At 55.8% G+C, this 13,030-nt stretch overlaps 1 protein-coding gene across 1 annotated transcript in view; it reads left to right on the forward strand.

Annotated features, from left to right (window-relative positions):
• Nucleotides 1–13,030, forward strand: part of LMNA (lamin A/C) — a 52,341-nt gene that overhangs the window by 37,139 nt on the left and 2,172 nt on the right. The window contains exons 2-11 of the mRNA XM_073323267.1: nt 878–1,034; nt 2,074–2,199; nt 2,835–3,005; nt 3,704–3,829; nt 4,344–4,564; nt 5,546–5,759; nt 6,516–6,623; nt 7,301–7,420; nt 7,688–7,783; nt 10,253–10,519. Coding sequence (XP_073179368.1) covers nt 878–1,034; nt 2,074–2,199; nt 2,835–3,005; nt 3,704–3,829; nt 4,344–4,564; nt 5,546–5,759; nt 6,516–6,623; nt 7,301–7,420; nt 7,688–7,783; nt 10,253–10,519 — 1,606 coding nt within the window. The remainder of the gene's footprint in view (nt 1–877; nt 1,035–2,073; nt 2,200–2,834; nt 3,006–3,703; nt 3,830–4,343; nt 4,565–5,545; nt 5,760–6,515; nt 6,624–7,300; nt 7,421–7,687; nt 7,784–10,252; nt 10,520–13,030) is intronic.

Consider the following 13,030-nt stretch of genomic DNA (forward strand, 5'->3'; position numbering starts at 1 on the left):
GAGGTTGATTACATTGGTGGTCCTTTGAGGCAGGGACCATCTTGGTCCACGACTGGGAGGCCTAGATGCTGCTGCAGTGCAGATAATAAATACTAATGATATTGTGCTTGCTTTTCCATTCTGAGCTGGAGGCTGTTAACAGGGTGTGTGTGTGTGTTTTCTGTCAGATGTGCTGTAAAAGGGATCATTGCTTTAATTCCCCAGGGAGCCGCTTGCCAATTCATACGTCAGCCTGTGTTTAATTTTTAAACACCCACACGCCGCTCTGAATCACCAGCCAATAAACACCAGCAGGCCAGGGCCAATAAAACAGTCCGTAACATGGGTTGGAGCAGAAGCTGATTTCACGGCTGATCACCTTGTGATGCGTGTAATGGGAAGCTGGGTTCACTGGGAGATCAAAGAGCCTCAAACCCTGTCTATAGAGGGGATATTTGTAGCAGGGAAACTGTGCCCAGCGCTGCTGGGGGGGTTGTGTTGTATCGGTGTGAAATGGGGCTGTCTCCCGTGTCGTTTCCCCTGGTTTTGAAGCATCACTAACTGCACTGATGCAAAACCCATCCTGTCTGTGCAGATCCCAAGTCAGGGACATGGCAGCTGAATGAATCAGGAGAAAGAGGGCAGGAATTGGGCAGGCTGCACCTGTCCTGTGGCTACATGGGTCTCCGAGCACCAGGGCTGTCAGTCTGACATCTTCCACCGTTGTGAAATTCACCAAGACCATTGGGATCGGGTTCTGAGCTGTCCCCGGGGGCTGGAGGGGTGTTTGGATCTGGGAGTTGTGCTCTGGGCCCCTCTCCAGCATTGGGCCCTCATTTGCATGGGGCAGGGGGTTCCCCGAACACATCACAAGAGCAGTTTGCTGGCTGTGTTCCAGGAATGGCAAGAAGGAAGGGGACCTGCTGGCCGCACAGGCTCGCCTCAAGGACCTGGAGGCCCTGCTCAACTCCAAAGAGGCCGCGCTCACCACCGCCCTGGGGGAGAAGAGGAACCTGGAGAATGAAATCCGGGAGCTGAGGACACAAGTGTCCAAGGTGAGCAGCAGGTCCTGACCACTGTTCCCTCTAAGCTGTGCGTGTGTGAACGCACAGATCCTAAACCCCGTGCACATGGCGAAACACCGCGCACACAAAAATTTGCACAGAAGCACAATTTGCACAGAAGACTTTTTTTGCGCATACGGCCTGTCAAAAATTAGAGGGAACATTGGTCCTAACTCTTGACCCTTGCTGCCCCAGGGCGCCCTGTGGGGCGCCAGAGATCATGGCATTCCCCATGCACATCCTGCCAAGCCTGCTGAAATACCCCTTATGGTTCGGAGCGGATGGGACCCCGCAGCTCTGGCCAGTTAATGGTCCCAGCTAGGTCTGAGCTAGGGAGCCAACAACACCAGGCGGGATGGTGGGTAGCAGGGTGGGCAGGCAACCCATTCCTCTAAGTATCGCCTGAGAGAGGTGCAGCCGTGGGGTTTGATTGGTGTCTGGGGGAGTCGGGAAGGAGGCAGTCACCCTCCTACCACTGACCTGCAAGCTCTGGCATCACTTCGCTGATGGGAGAGGTGAGGCGGGAGGCTTGGCTGGCTCCTGTTGCAGCGGGGGACATATCCAGCTGGGCCATGAGCTAGTTCTGCTGAGTGCCGGCCATGGTCCCTTTTGTTGCCCTAGGCAAAGTAGGAAATGCCCAGCCCAACCCTGTCAATCTGCCCAAATTGGCCTGGAGACCCCCAATTTGGAGGGCCTTCTCCTGGGCCCCTGAGCAGCAGTCATAGTCTTGTGATAGGGAGAGCCACTGACCGGTGGGGGGTTGGGGGGATGGATTTGACAGGCATAATTTCTGTATTGGGAGGAGGGGAGAATTGATGGATTTAGCGCTGATGCAGTTTATTTAAATTGTGGTTGTGAATATGTATAATATGCAAATTGAGCGATCACAGTTTGCGTAAAATCTCCAGATTTGCCGGCCTGCAGTCCCCAGGCTCAGCAGCCACCTGGCTAGAGACCTCACTTGAGACCCGCCTGCTGGGTCTGCGAATCTCCGTCTAGCTGCGCTCACTTTCCCCTCTCCCCTCCCTAGCTGGAAGCCGCCCTGGGCGAGGTGAAGAAGCAGCTGCAGGATGAGATGCTGCGTCGGGTGGACGCCGAGAACCGTCTGCAGACACTGAAGGAAGAACTCGACTTCCAGAAGAACATTTACAGCGAGGTGAGCGGGGTCGGGCTGCCCCTGAGCAAGGCCTTCCCCAATACAGACCCTCGGCGCAGACTTATGCACTGAACCGGCCCATGATTTATCTCTTCCCCCATGAGACAGGTCATGCCAGCGCCCTCAGCAACAGAGAACTTAAGGCGAGGTGCATTAGCATTGTTGGCTCTGCTGAGGATGAGGAAGGGATCCATTTAGCAGAATTCACAAAACCCCACCTAGCTTTTGGGGCAGTGGGGAACAATCCACACCTCTGAGCGGCGTAGTTAAGCCGATCTAAGTCCCCATGTAGACAGCACTAGGTTGATAGAAGAATTATTCTCCTGGGGAGGTAGATTACCTGTGTCGACAGGAGAAGTGCAGGTAGAGTCTACACTTGAAGCACGACAGTGGCCCAAGTGTAGACGAGCCCTGAGGATCAAGCACCAGATTCTGGGGCATGTACGTTGCGCAAGGAGCAATTCTTGCTTGAGCCTGGCTTGGCACCGCTCCCACCTAGGGAGCAGGTGACTCCCACCCGATGCCAGTGCGGGTCCCAACAGGGAGGCTAACGGCTGTTTGCTGCCCTGTACCAGCGAGCTCCATCTCTGAGACCCATGGCTCACATAGCCCCTTATTGCTGTGACCGCCCCCAGGAACTTCGCGAGACCAAGCGTCGCCATGAGACCCGCTTGGTGGAGATCGACAACGGCCGCCAGCAGGAGTTTGAGAGCAAGTTGGCTGATGCCCTCCAGGACCTGCGGGCCCAGCACGAATCCCAGGTCAGACTGTACAAGGAGGAGCTGGAGAAGACCTATGGCTCCAAGGTAACACACTGCACAGGGCCAGGGAGTGGATAGGGCGGAGAGGTGGGCCAGTGGCTCAGGACTGGGAGCCAGGACTCCTGGGTTCTATTCCTGTCTTTGCCCCCAACTCTCTGTGACTTTAAGCAAGTCACTTAAAGCCAAATTTTCACCCTCAGCCTCTGATCTCTAGGAGCTCAGCTCACAGCACACGGGGGCCTGGCTTTGAGAGGCCTGGAGTAGCCTCCCCGCCGTGTGAAATCAATGAGGAATCAGGCTGAGCTGGCGAGATGGCTACAACTGGAGTGAGCACTGAAAATTGGGGCCCACTTGTGAAAATGTTGGGGGCCCTTTCCTCTCTTTCGGCCCTGCTTTTCCCACCTGTAAAATGGAGAGATCACTTAGTACCAGCCTCCCTGGTGGGGAAGGTGGAGCTAAATCAGCACCTGCAGGACATGTTCAGAGCCTCTGATGGAAGCTGGCCCAGAGGCCGGGGTTTTTAAAGCCCTAGTCTAGATACCGCCATTGATCCTCTGCAGCGAGCGGCTCCCATTGAGCAGCGCTGCCAGTGCGATTGTCTCCTGCGAGGGGCTGATGGATAGCTCGCCCTCGCGGGCCCTCGTGACCGGCCTCTCCTGGGGCTGTTCGCTCCCACCACAGTGGGATGTCGGTAGGCAGCTGCTCCTCTGCTGTGCTAACCCTGCCTGGCCTGTGGGTTGCAGCTGGAGAACGCCAAGCAGTCGGCGGAGAGGAACAGCAGCATGGTGGGCGCCGCCCACGAAGAATTGCAGCAGTCGCGGATCCGCATCGACAGCCTGTCGGCCCAGCTCAGCCAGCTGCAGAAGCAGGTGAGCAGGAGATGCCAGCAAGAGCATTGTCCAGCCATCTGCCCCCTCCTCCCACTAGTTCCCCTTTGCGGCTGCCCCAGGCCTTTGCTCTGGAACCAAGCTGAGTGCCTGTCATGGGCGAGCTCCATTCAGTACATGAAGACGCCCCTTCAGTCAGCGCTCGGTGCTGCCCTCTAGCCACAGTGGGCTGATGGGATGGAGTGGAGCTGGCCGGCTGCGAGGCGCAGCATTCGCACCCCCATTGCCATGATTGCGGGGCATGGAGCAAAGGGGAGAGATGGGCAGGTTTGGAGGGGACATGGGCATAACACCCCCAGCCTCCCGCAATCCTCTGGCTCGCACTTGGCTATAACAGAGCTGTGTCTCAGGAAGTCCTTCATGGGCAAACATCCCCAGCAGGTGCATGACAGCGGGGTCTGTGTCTAAGGGGCCAGTAGCCCTGGTAGCGAGGGGCACCCTCTGCTGCTTGTGCTCTGCCTCACCCCCTTCCTCCGTGTCTCCTCTCTGCTCCCAGCTGGCTGCCAAGGAGTCGCAGCTGCGGGACCTGGAGGACGCGCTGGCCCGGGAGCGGGAGACCAGCCGACGCATCCTGTCCGACAAGGAGCGGGAGATGGCGGACATGCGGGCCAGGATGCAGCATCAGCTGGATGAGTACCAGGAGCTGCTGGACATCAAGCTGGCCCTGGACATGGAGATCCAAGCCTACCGCAAGCTGCTGGAGGGAGAGGAGGAGAGGTGGGTGCAGAGAAAGGCTCCTTGATGGGGTGGGGGAGGAGCTTGCTGGAGGCATGGCCAAGGAGGAGTGGGGGGGGGGGGTCTGATGGGGGGGGGGGATGTGCCAATGGGGGCTGGGTGAATGGAGGACATGCCTGATTTGGGTGGGCTGGTAACACAGGCCTGGTCGTGTTGACCTGACCCTAATGTGAAGGGGTTTGGTGCTGCTGTGATGGGCCGAGTGGGGGTGGGATATGGACCCAAGCAACTTGACTCAATCCCACCTGCCCCAATGTGGGGAGGGGTGCTGGCCCAGCCTGTTACAGAGACAGGAGCCAGTCACAAAATCTGTTCCCACCCGCCATGATTGGAGCCTCCCAGATGCGGGGACAGTCAGGTGCCGAGCCTGGATCAGGCAGGGATGGGGATTTTAGGGCGTGGGTGAGGGAAGGGGGCACACCTGGGAGCTCAGGTGGATAGGGAGGCCAGTGGCTCAGAGCGGGATGTGGTGGACTGGTCAGGAATGGAGACTGAGTTGAGCTTCCTGCAGTCGCCTATATCCCCGCAGCCATGCTGGGGGTCTGGGAAGGGCAGCTGGTTCCTGCTGCTCCAGTCAGTGATTATCGTAAGCACCCCGGCGTGTGTGGAACTGACGGCCCCAGAGGCTGAACTCCCTCTCTGGGAAACAGGCAGCATCTGGCTGCGCTTGGCTCCCCGCCCTGCTGATGGACCTCCCAGCCCCATTGCTCATCCACCGCAAGCTGTTCGGCCCTTGGTGTCTCTGCCAAGAGGTTGGGGGAAGCTGTGGGGAGGGATTTTGTGATGGAGACATGTCCTTCAGGGGATGTCCCATGGGGTAGTGGCCTCTGTCTGCAGGTCACCAAGCAGCCATGAGATCTTGTGCCCTCTAGCGCTCCTAACCGGGCCCGGATCGGAGCCAGTGCCCTCAAGGGTCCAGGCAGCGGCCCAGACCGCACTCACTCCCTCTCGCTCTCTCCCAAGGCTGAGGCTGTCTCCAAGTCCCAGCTCCCAGAAGCGGGGCTCCAGGATCCATGTGAGCCACTCCACCACACCAGGCTCCTCCAAGAAGAGGAAGCTGGAGGACGGGGAGCGCCGGACGAGCTTCTCCCAACATGCGAGGACCAGCGGTCGTGTGGCCGTGGAAGAGGTTGATTTGGAAGGGAAATTTGTCCGTCTCAGGAACAAGTCCAACGAGGTAGATTTTCTGGTGGCAATGCTGGTCATGCCTAAGCAAGGGCAAGATGGGTCAATAGCTGGAAGGGAAACCACGTAGTTCTTGGAGTGTCCTTCCCCTCGGGTTGGCCCTAAACCCACTGTGCAGACAAAGGGTGCTGCGATTTTTGTGAGACTTAACATGTAGAGACAATTCCTAGTGTAAACCGAGTGTTGTTCTGTTTTGTGTGTTGTTAGATAGATGCTGTGTCGTCCCCCCCAGAGGTGGATGCATTTCAACAGTTCAGATCGCGTTGGGGTGCTTTAGAACAAAAACAGATCTCATCAGATGATCTCAAAGCTCTTTACAAGAAGATCAGTGTCATTATCCCTCTTTTACAGATGGGGAAACTGAGGCACAGAACAGGGACATGACTTGCCCAAGCTCACCCAGGAGACTAGTGTCAGAGCTGGGAGTAGATCCCAGGTTTCCTGAGTCCAGTTTGGTGCGCTATCCACTAGGCCACACTGTACTGGGAGCTGTACATATAGAGTGCGAGACAGTCCCTGCCCCAAAAATCTTTGTGTATATAGACAAGACAGACAAAGGGTAGGGAAAGGGATACAAGCAGATGGGGAAACTGAGGTGAAGGAAGGTGAGGTGACTTGCTGACGGTCAGAGGGCCTGTGGGAGAGTCCCAGCTCAGTCCCTTAACCACAGGACTTGTAGCCAAGGGGAGGCAAAACTGGAACAATCTTGAAGGTCGGTTTCTCAAGGCCTCTGCCTTCTGTTATGCAGGACCAGGCGATGGGGAGCTGGCAGATCAAGCGTCAGAATGGAGACGAGGCTCCCATCAGCTACCGCTTCCCTCCCAAGTTCACCCTGAAGGCCGGCCAGGTGGTCACGGTGAGTAACAAACTGCACTCGCGTGGGGCTACTGAAGGGTGACTGAGGCGCCGTTCTCAATTGGCGTTTGTCACCCTGGAGTCGCCCCGGGGAGACAGAGCAGCAGGTCCTACGCTCCTGAAGAGCAGAGCAAACCCAGCCCCTCTAAGTGCACACGCATCTCACCTCCAGGCCCCTCGGTAAAGTGGCCATAGGGCTCCTCCTTGGGGACGGATCGGGGATTGCAGCTTTGATTCTAGCTGAGATACAAAGCTCCGACAGGGGGGCCAGATCTCCCCTTTGCATTCAGGAACTGCTGACATTGCCGGAGATCAGCTTGGGATGGCAGAAATCGCACCCCTGCAGCAGCTCGTGTGGGATTCCTGCCATCTGGGACGGAAGTGGTACCACTGCAGATTCAGATCCTGCCTGTGGTTTTCTCAGCCCATCTCCCTTGCCTCCGTTCCTTGCAGTTTAGAGGGCAGTGACGCTCCCCACCCTGGTTCAGCAGTCCAGCATGGAGGTTTGAACCTGGAACGAGCGATCAGAGGAGCTCCTGTATTTAACAGCTGTAGTAGACTCTTACCCTCTTTTGAGGAGCAGCCGCTGGACAGGCACAAAGACCCACATGGGGAATTAGGGTTAGGCGGATGCCACTGGCACGAGGTGCTACCAATCTCTCGTGTGTTCCTTTTTAGATCTGGGCTTCTGGAGCTGGTGCCACCCATAGCCCTCCCACTGACATGGTGTGGAAGGCCCAAAGCTCCTGGGGCTCTGGAGACAGCCTGCGAACCGCCCTGATCAACTCCAGTGGAGAGGTGAGACTCCAGGGGGCTGGGACAGTGGCAGCTGGGGGCTAGAGATCTCGAGGCAACATGCTCGGGCTGGATGCAAGAGAGGGATGGGTAAGGGGTGGAAGGTGAAAGTGACGCATCGGCCAGTGGAGTCGGATCTGATTCTCCCTCGTGTGTTGTTGCCATCTGCGGGCTGGAAGTCCCTAGGGTGATCTTTCATTTGAGCCATAGAGCTAAGGGGGATATTGGCAGGTGTAGCTGCAACCTGATTTTGCCCTCCCTCCCTTCCAGGAGGTGGCTATGAGGAAGCTGGTGCGCACGGTGATCATCAATGACGATGAGGAAGAGGATGATGACGAAGTCAGCGTCCACCACCGTCACCACCATGTAAGCATCATGCTCTGTCAGGGACAGGCAGCAGGATCCAGTGGGTAGGGGACTCAGGATCTGGTTCTGCTGCTGGCCTGCTGGGTGACCTTAGGCAAGTCCCCCTCCTGCTGATTGATGCACTGATCCTGCACCTTCCAGGACCAGACCCAGGGGAGCAGGGAGTTGAGGTGATGGGGGAAGGGCCCTGTGACTTACCTGGCTGGAAAACAACCAACCACAATGTCAGGGAAGCAAACTGCTCTCCATCGACTGCATGAGATTATCTCTGCACGTGGAGACACTCCTAGCACCTGCATGAAGGGATCGAGCTGACGATGGGGGACGTGGGTTCGTTTGGAGCATCTCGAACAAAAGGGCTCTGATCATCCCCATGGAGGAGTGGCACAATAAGCTTCCAGGCTGGAACCGTGAAGATCAGCCCTGAAATCCAGCCCGTAGCCTGAAGCACGCAGGGTTTCGTCTGGAGAACGATCCAGGCTTTGGTGGGGACCAAGCTGTAGAGAGGGCTGCTCTGATGCCCTCTGCTTTGTCAGGTAGCAGCTGACGGCCGAAACGCGTCCAAGGATCCCGATGGCTGCTGTGGTTTTAGCCCCCCTGGTGCATTCTTGGACTCTTGCTCTCCTCCCTGCAGAGCTGAAGGTGTCCTTCCTAATCTGGGGCCGGTGACAGACCGATGGCTTCATTAAACAGAGGGTGGGCTGGTGCCCAACTAGAAGCGTGTTCAGTTCTTCTCCCCCATACAACATCCCTTATCTAAGAGGGCGTGAGACAGAGGCACCCCCAGCGCGTACCAGACAGGAGGTCTAGGGTTCAGTAACTCCACCTAGGGGATGGTGTCAGATTCAGCTTTCAGCTGCTTGGATTGGTGCAGCTGGGACTGTATCGTGCATGATCAGCTTTTATATTTCATTGCTCTGGATCCAACCAGCCATGTCAGGATGAATATTGATCAGCCCCAGAGAAACGAGCCAGGATCTCCTTCTGGCTGGCATTACCCGTTTGTTTTGAGGACTGAATTCCTTCCAGGAGTGAGCTTCCTATCGTAAAGCAGAGTCACCCAGGCCATGTTGAACCCTTGACAGGGGAGGTGTTAGCCGTTCAGGATGGGCTTGGATAAAAATTTCTCCCCCCAGGCCAATCCCCGGCTTGGCCATCAGAGGCAGGGCTGAGGAATAGACAGGACTGGTTAGTTGGGTGCTAACTATAGGCAAGCCACTAATGACACAGCCCTCGATGTCTTCAAAGCACTGAATTGTCCATGTTATTGGTGCAGAAGAACCAGGCATGACAAGGAGAGGAAAGAAGCAACAGATCGACTCCAAACTGGCCCCATGTCCTCACATAGTGTGATCACGCCACTGCTGAGTATCCTCTGAGTGGGTCTGACTCAAAACCCTAGTGCTCTGATACCACGGGGATGGACTCACACTGAGACGCCAAACCAGAACAGACTCCAAACTACCCCTCCCCTCCCTGCAAATTCACCAGATCAGAATCTTACATCCTGGGGCCTATCTCGGATCACCTCACCCTGGATCTACATATGGAGTGGTCCGAAGTGTGACTAAGTCGGCTCAGGGACTGCACCACTTAATTACGTCTTAGGTGTTCTTGACATGAAATTTGAGTGCCATGGTGTTGTTCCTCCAATACAAAGGGCTTTGCTGGCTCAAGAGAGATGCGATTCCCTTCTTGATGCACAAATCCAGCTCCCATCACTGTTAGCAGGAGTCGGGTACGTGCATGACAAGAGGGAGTAGCACCAGTGTCTAGACCAGACTGCAGGAATACATCACATGTCCCACAGCCAGCTATTTTGGGGGCCCATTTGCCCATCCTGGGTGTGAGTTGCTCCCTTTGGCTTCAGTAGGAGTTTGTCCGTTCCAGAGGTTCTTAACCATTTATCATACACTGACCACCATCTAGCCGGTACCCTTTGCCCCCACGTTCAGCAATATGGGAGTGGCAGGGAGGTCACAACCCCCAGGTAGAGATTCCTCCAAACGACACATTCTATTTTATTCAGATTCTTCTAATGCACCCATCACCATGGACTCAGGGCTCCATGGTTTATGAGCATCCTGCAATGGCAGAACATCTGATGGGGTCCAATGTCCCAAAGTACCAATCACAAGACTGGGCTGGGTGTTGGACGGGCACAATCCAGCCCTGCCACGGCAAAGAGGTTCTTGGCCAGCTCTGATGCCCATCTGAAAATAGGAAAGGCTGATGCCTCCTATCGGGGACCCCTACACAGCCATGGGGCTCCAGCCGGGTGGGATGGGTGTAGCTTGTGGATAGCCTTAGGGCTCTGCCTCCTTGGAGCGCTCATTAAACCCTCGAGCTGATTCATCTGGTCCTGGGATCAGTTCCGCTCCTCACTCTGATCTTCTTGGGGGCCTCTGGCCCTGGAGGAAGCTCCATCAAGTACTGAAGCTCCGTTTTTTTCTCTTCCCACCCCTCAAGGCCCACTGCGGTGGCACAGGTGATCCTGGCGAGTACAACCTGCGCTCCCGCACTGTGGTGTGCAGCACCTGTGGCCAGCCGGCAGAGAAAGCCAGCGGGGGCCAGAACGTCGCGGCTGGCTCCATGTCCTCGGAATCGTCTGCCTCCAGCCTCACCATCACCCGCAGCTACCGCTCCCTTGGGGGCACTGGTGGGGGCAGCAGCAGCCTTGGGGAAAACCTGGTGACCAGGTCCTACATCCTGGGTAACTCCAACCCACGCAGTCAGGTCAGTGCATGAGAAGAAAGGGGCAAGGGAATCTTCTCTGGGGCAAGGGAATCCCAAGGTAGCCGAGTGTCCAGGCTAATGGATCTCACTCATCTGAAGGTCCCACTGGGAATTCCAGCTGGAGGAACCCTGTCATAGTTCGGTTCACACTGCCCGCTGGTTAGGGCCAGTTCTGTGTCAGGATCCATGTGCTCTAAATACAAACAGGTCCCCCACTTAATAAGCCAAAATCCAGCTCTCTCCTCTAGCGGCTCCCGCTACAAACACGAGTAGTTTGTGGATGGGGATCTGGTGAAGGTTCCTCTCTGAAGATCTCTGAGGTGAACAGACTGTGAAATGGTCTAAATGGATTTACTGACCCAGATTTAGCTCCCCCATGGCTAAACCAGCTGCGCCCGCGCTCCTCCTCTCAGGCCCCTTTTGTGCACCTGGTGGCTCCGCAGGCCGGAGTGTGCCTGTTCTGAGTCAGATCCCATCTCTGCTGCTGTGAACCAGCTTCAGAGGCCCCTTGCAGCCAGTTCCGATGCCCCACTGCCCCCAGTCCCAGGGTCCTCACTTGGGCCAAACTCCAACACAAGCAAACAAGTGTCTTTCTGGAGTGAGGACTGCAGGGTTTGCTGGCTGTGTGTGCGCAATGCTGGTGAATGTGGAAGGATCCCGCACCCCCACTCATCAGAGAGAGCCTTACAGCCCTCCAGGCAGAAGCTGCAGTATTTGGGTCTGCAACAGAAAACTTGTCAAATCCAGAGAAATATTCCCCAGAGCAAGGAGCTCTGGCTAATGAGGCTACATCCAAATCACCAGCTCCCTTTAGGGGCCCCAAATCAGTTCTACACCCCCTGCAGCAGAGCCCAAACTGTAGCCATCCAGGTCAGCGCTACCTCCAAATGGGCCCATCTGTCCATAACCAGACTGTCCAGGGTCCTTCAGAATATGGGAGTTCTGAGCCGTCTGCTTCCGAGGGACCTCCCCTGACATGAGGGGCCCATGACGCACCTTAACTGTGGGAATCGCCAGTGGTCCATCGAAACCAGCGGCCTTGTCTCCTAGGGTGACCAGTGGCTTCCGAGGAAAGTACAAGAGACCCCTCCCGCCCCCCATGGAATTGCCTGTCTATGGGAGATGTTTCTTCCTTACCCAGGCAGCCAGTGACTGGCTCATGCCTTGAAGCATGATGGTTTGTACCTTGTACAAGGATGACGATGTTAATTATACCTAGAACATTCAAGATAAGGACCTATTCGTAGGGTTAAGACCCTAGTTCCCCACCACTCTTGATTCTGGCTTGTCCCCTAGGCTGTTTTACTGGCTAGTCAGGTGGCCAGTGGCTCAGATCTCCAGGGCTGCCTGCTAGCCGGGCTGGCAAGTTAAAAGCCTCCCAACCCCCTGAGCCAGCCACTGAGGATCCCACTGGCAGCATCGCCACCACGAAGCCAGTAGCCGGGAGTTGTGGCTCCTAGTTTCACATTATCTGGGACTCCGAAGCAGGGGGGCAAAACCTGCACCAAGGACTCAACTGGCTTGGCTCATCTGAGTGAGAAACCCAGCTGCCGGCTCCTGGGAGGAACCCTGAACCCTCCCCCTCAGTCATCGTTCTAACAGAGGGATCTTTATACCCGCTTCCATCTCCCGCTTCGGTTCCTTTCCTGGCTCTTTCCCCCTCTCGCCATCTCCTGGCGGCTGCTGCTGCTTCCCTTCTGACCCTCAGCTGCCCACATCTTCGCACACCCCTCCTGGCAGCCTTCTCTTGACTAAACCCATGGCCCCCTCCAGGCTGCCTTCAGCTGAACGTCTCTGATGGAAGGTGCTTCTCTTAGGGCAAGTGGTTAGGTCCTCCCCGCCTCTGAAATGTACATAGAAATGCATCTGTGTCCCCTCCCCGTCTCAGTCGGAATCCAGGCACCAGGCTTCCATCCTTAGTGCTAAGAACAAAAAAATCAGTGGCTTAAGCAGGGAACAGGGAACTCATGGGTCCTGTCCCCTGCTCTGTCCATGTCTCCCTGCATGACCGTGGCAAGTCCCTTAGCTGCTCTGTGCCTGAGTGTCCCAGCTGTGCAGTCGGTTCAATAGCTCTGCCATGCCTCTCTGTAAAGTCCCTTGACCTCCGTGGATGACATCTGCTTCAGAAGTGTTGTGTTTGTACTATGTTGCTGCTTATGCTCTAACGGTGGAGTACAGTGGAGCCCCGGTTGTCCAGCTCTCCGTGTTAACCAACAGCCAGCGCTCGCAGGTCCAGAAGCAGGTGACCTCTCCTGTGATGGCCTCACACTTACCCATTCTCCAGATAGCCCACATTTTGTATTATCCTACCTCACCCCAGTCCCCATTAGATCATATAAATGAGGTTCTGCTGTATTTATAATATTCTAGTGCTAATGAATTCTACTTCTACTAATGCTCTAATTGAGTATTTATAATACTCCAAAACTAAATGTGAGGACTTAGTATCTGAGTATTGTAATACTCCACCATTATAGATCATTAGTAGTAACATTTTAATAGTTAATTAAA

The sequence above is a fragment of the Lepidochelys kempii genome, chromosome 24 (assembly GCF_965140265.1).
Source record: "Lepidochelys kempii isolate rLepKem1 chromosome 24, rLepKem1.hap2, whole genome shotgun sequence".
NCBI classification, from domain to species: Eukaryota; Metazoa; Chordata; order Testudines; family Cheloniidae; genus Lepidochelys; species Lepidochelys kempii.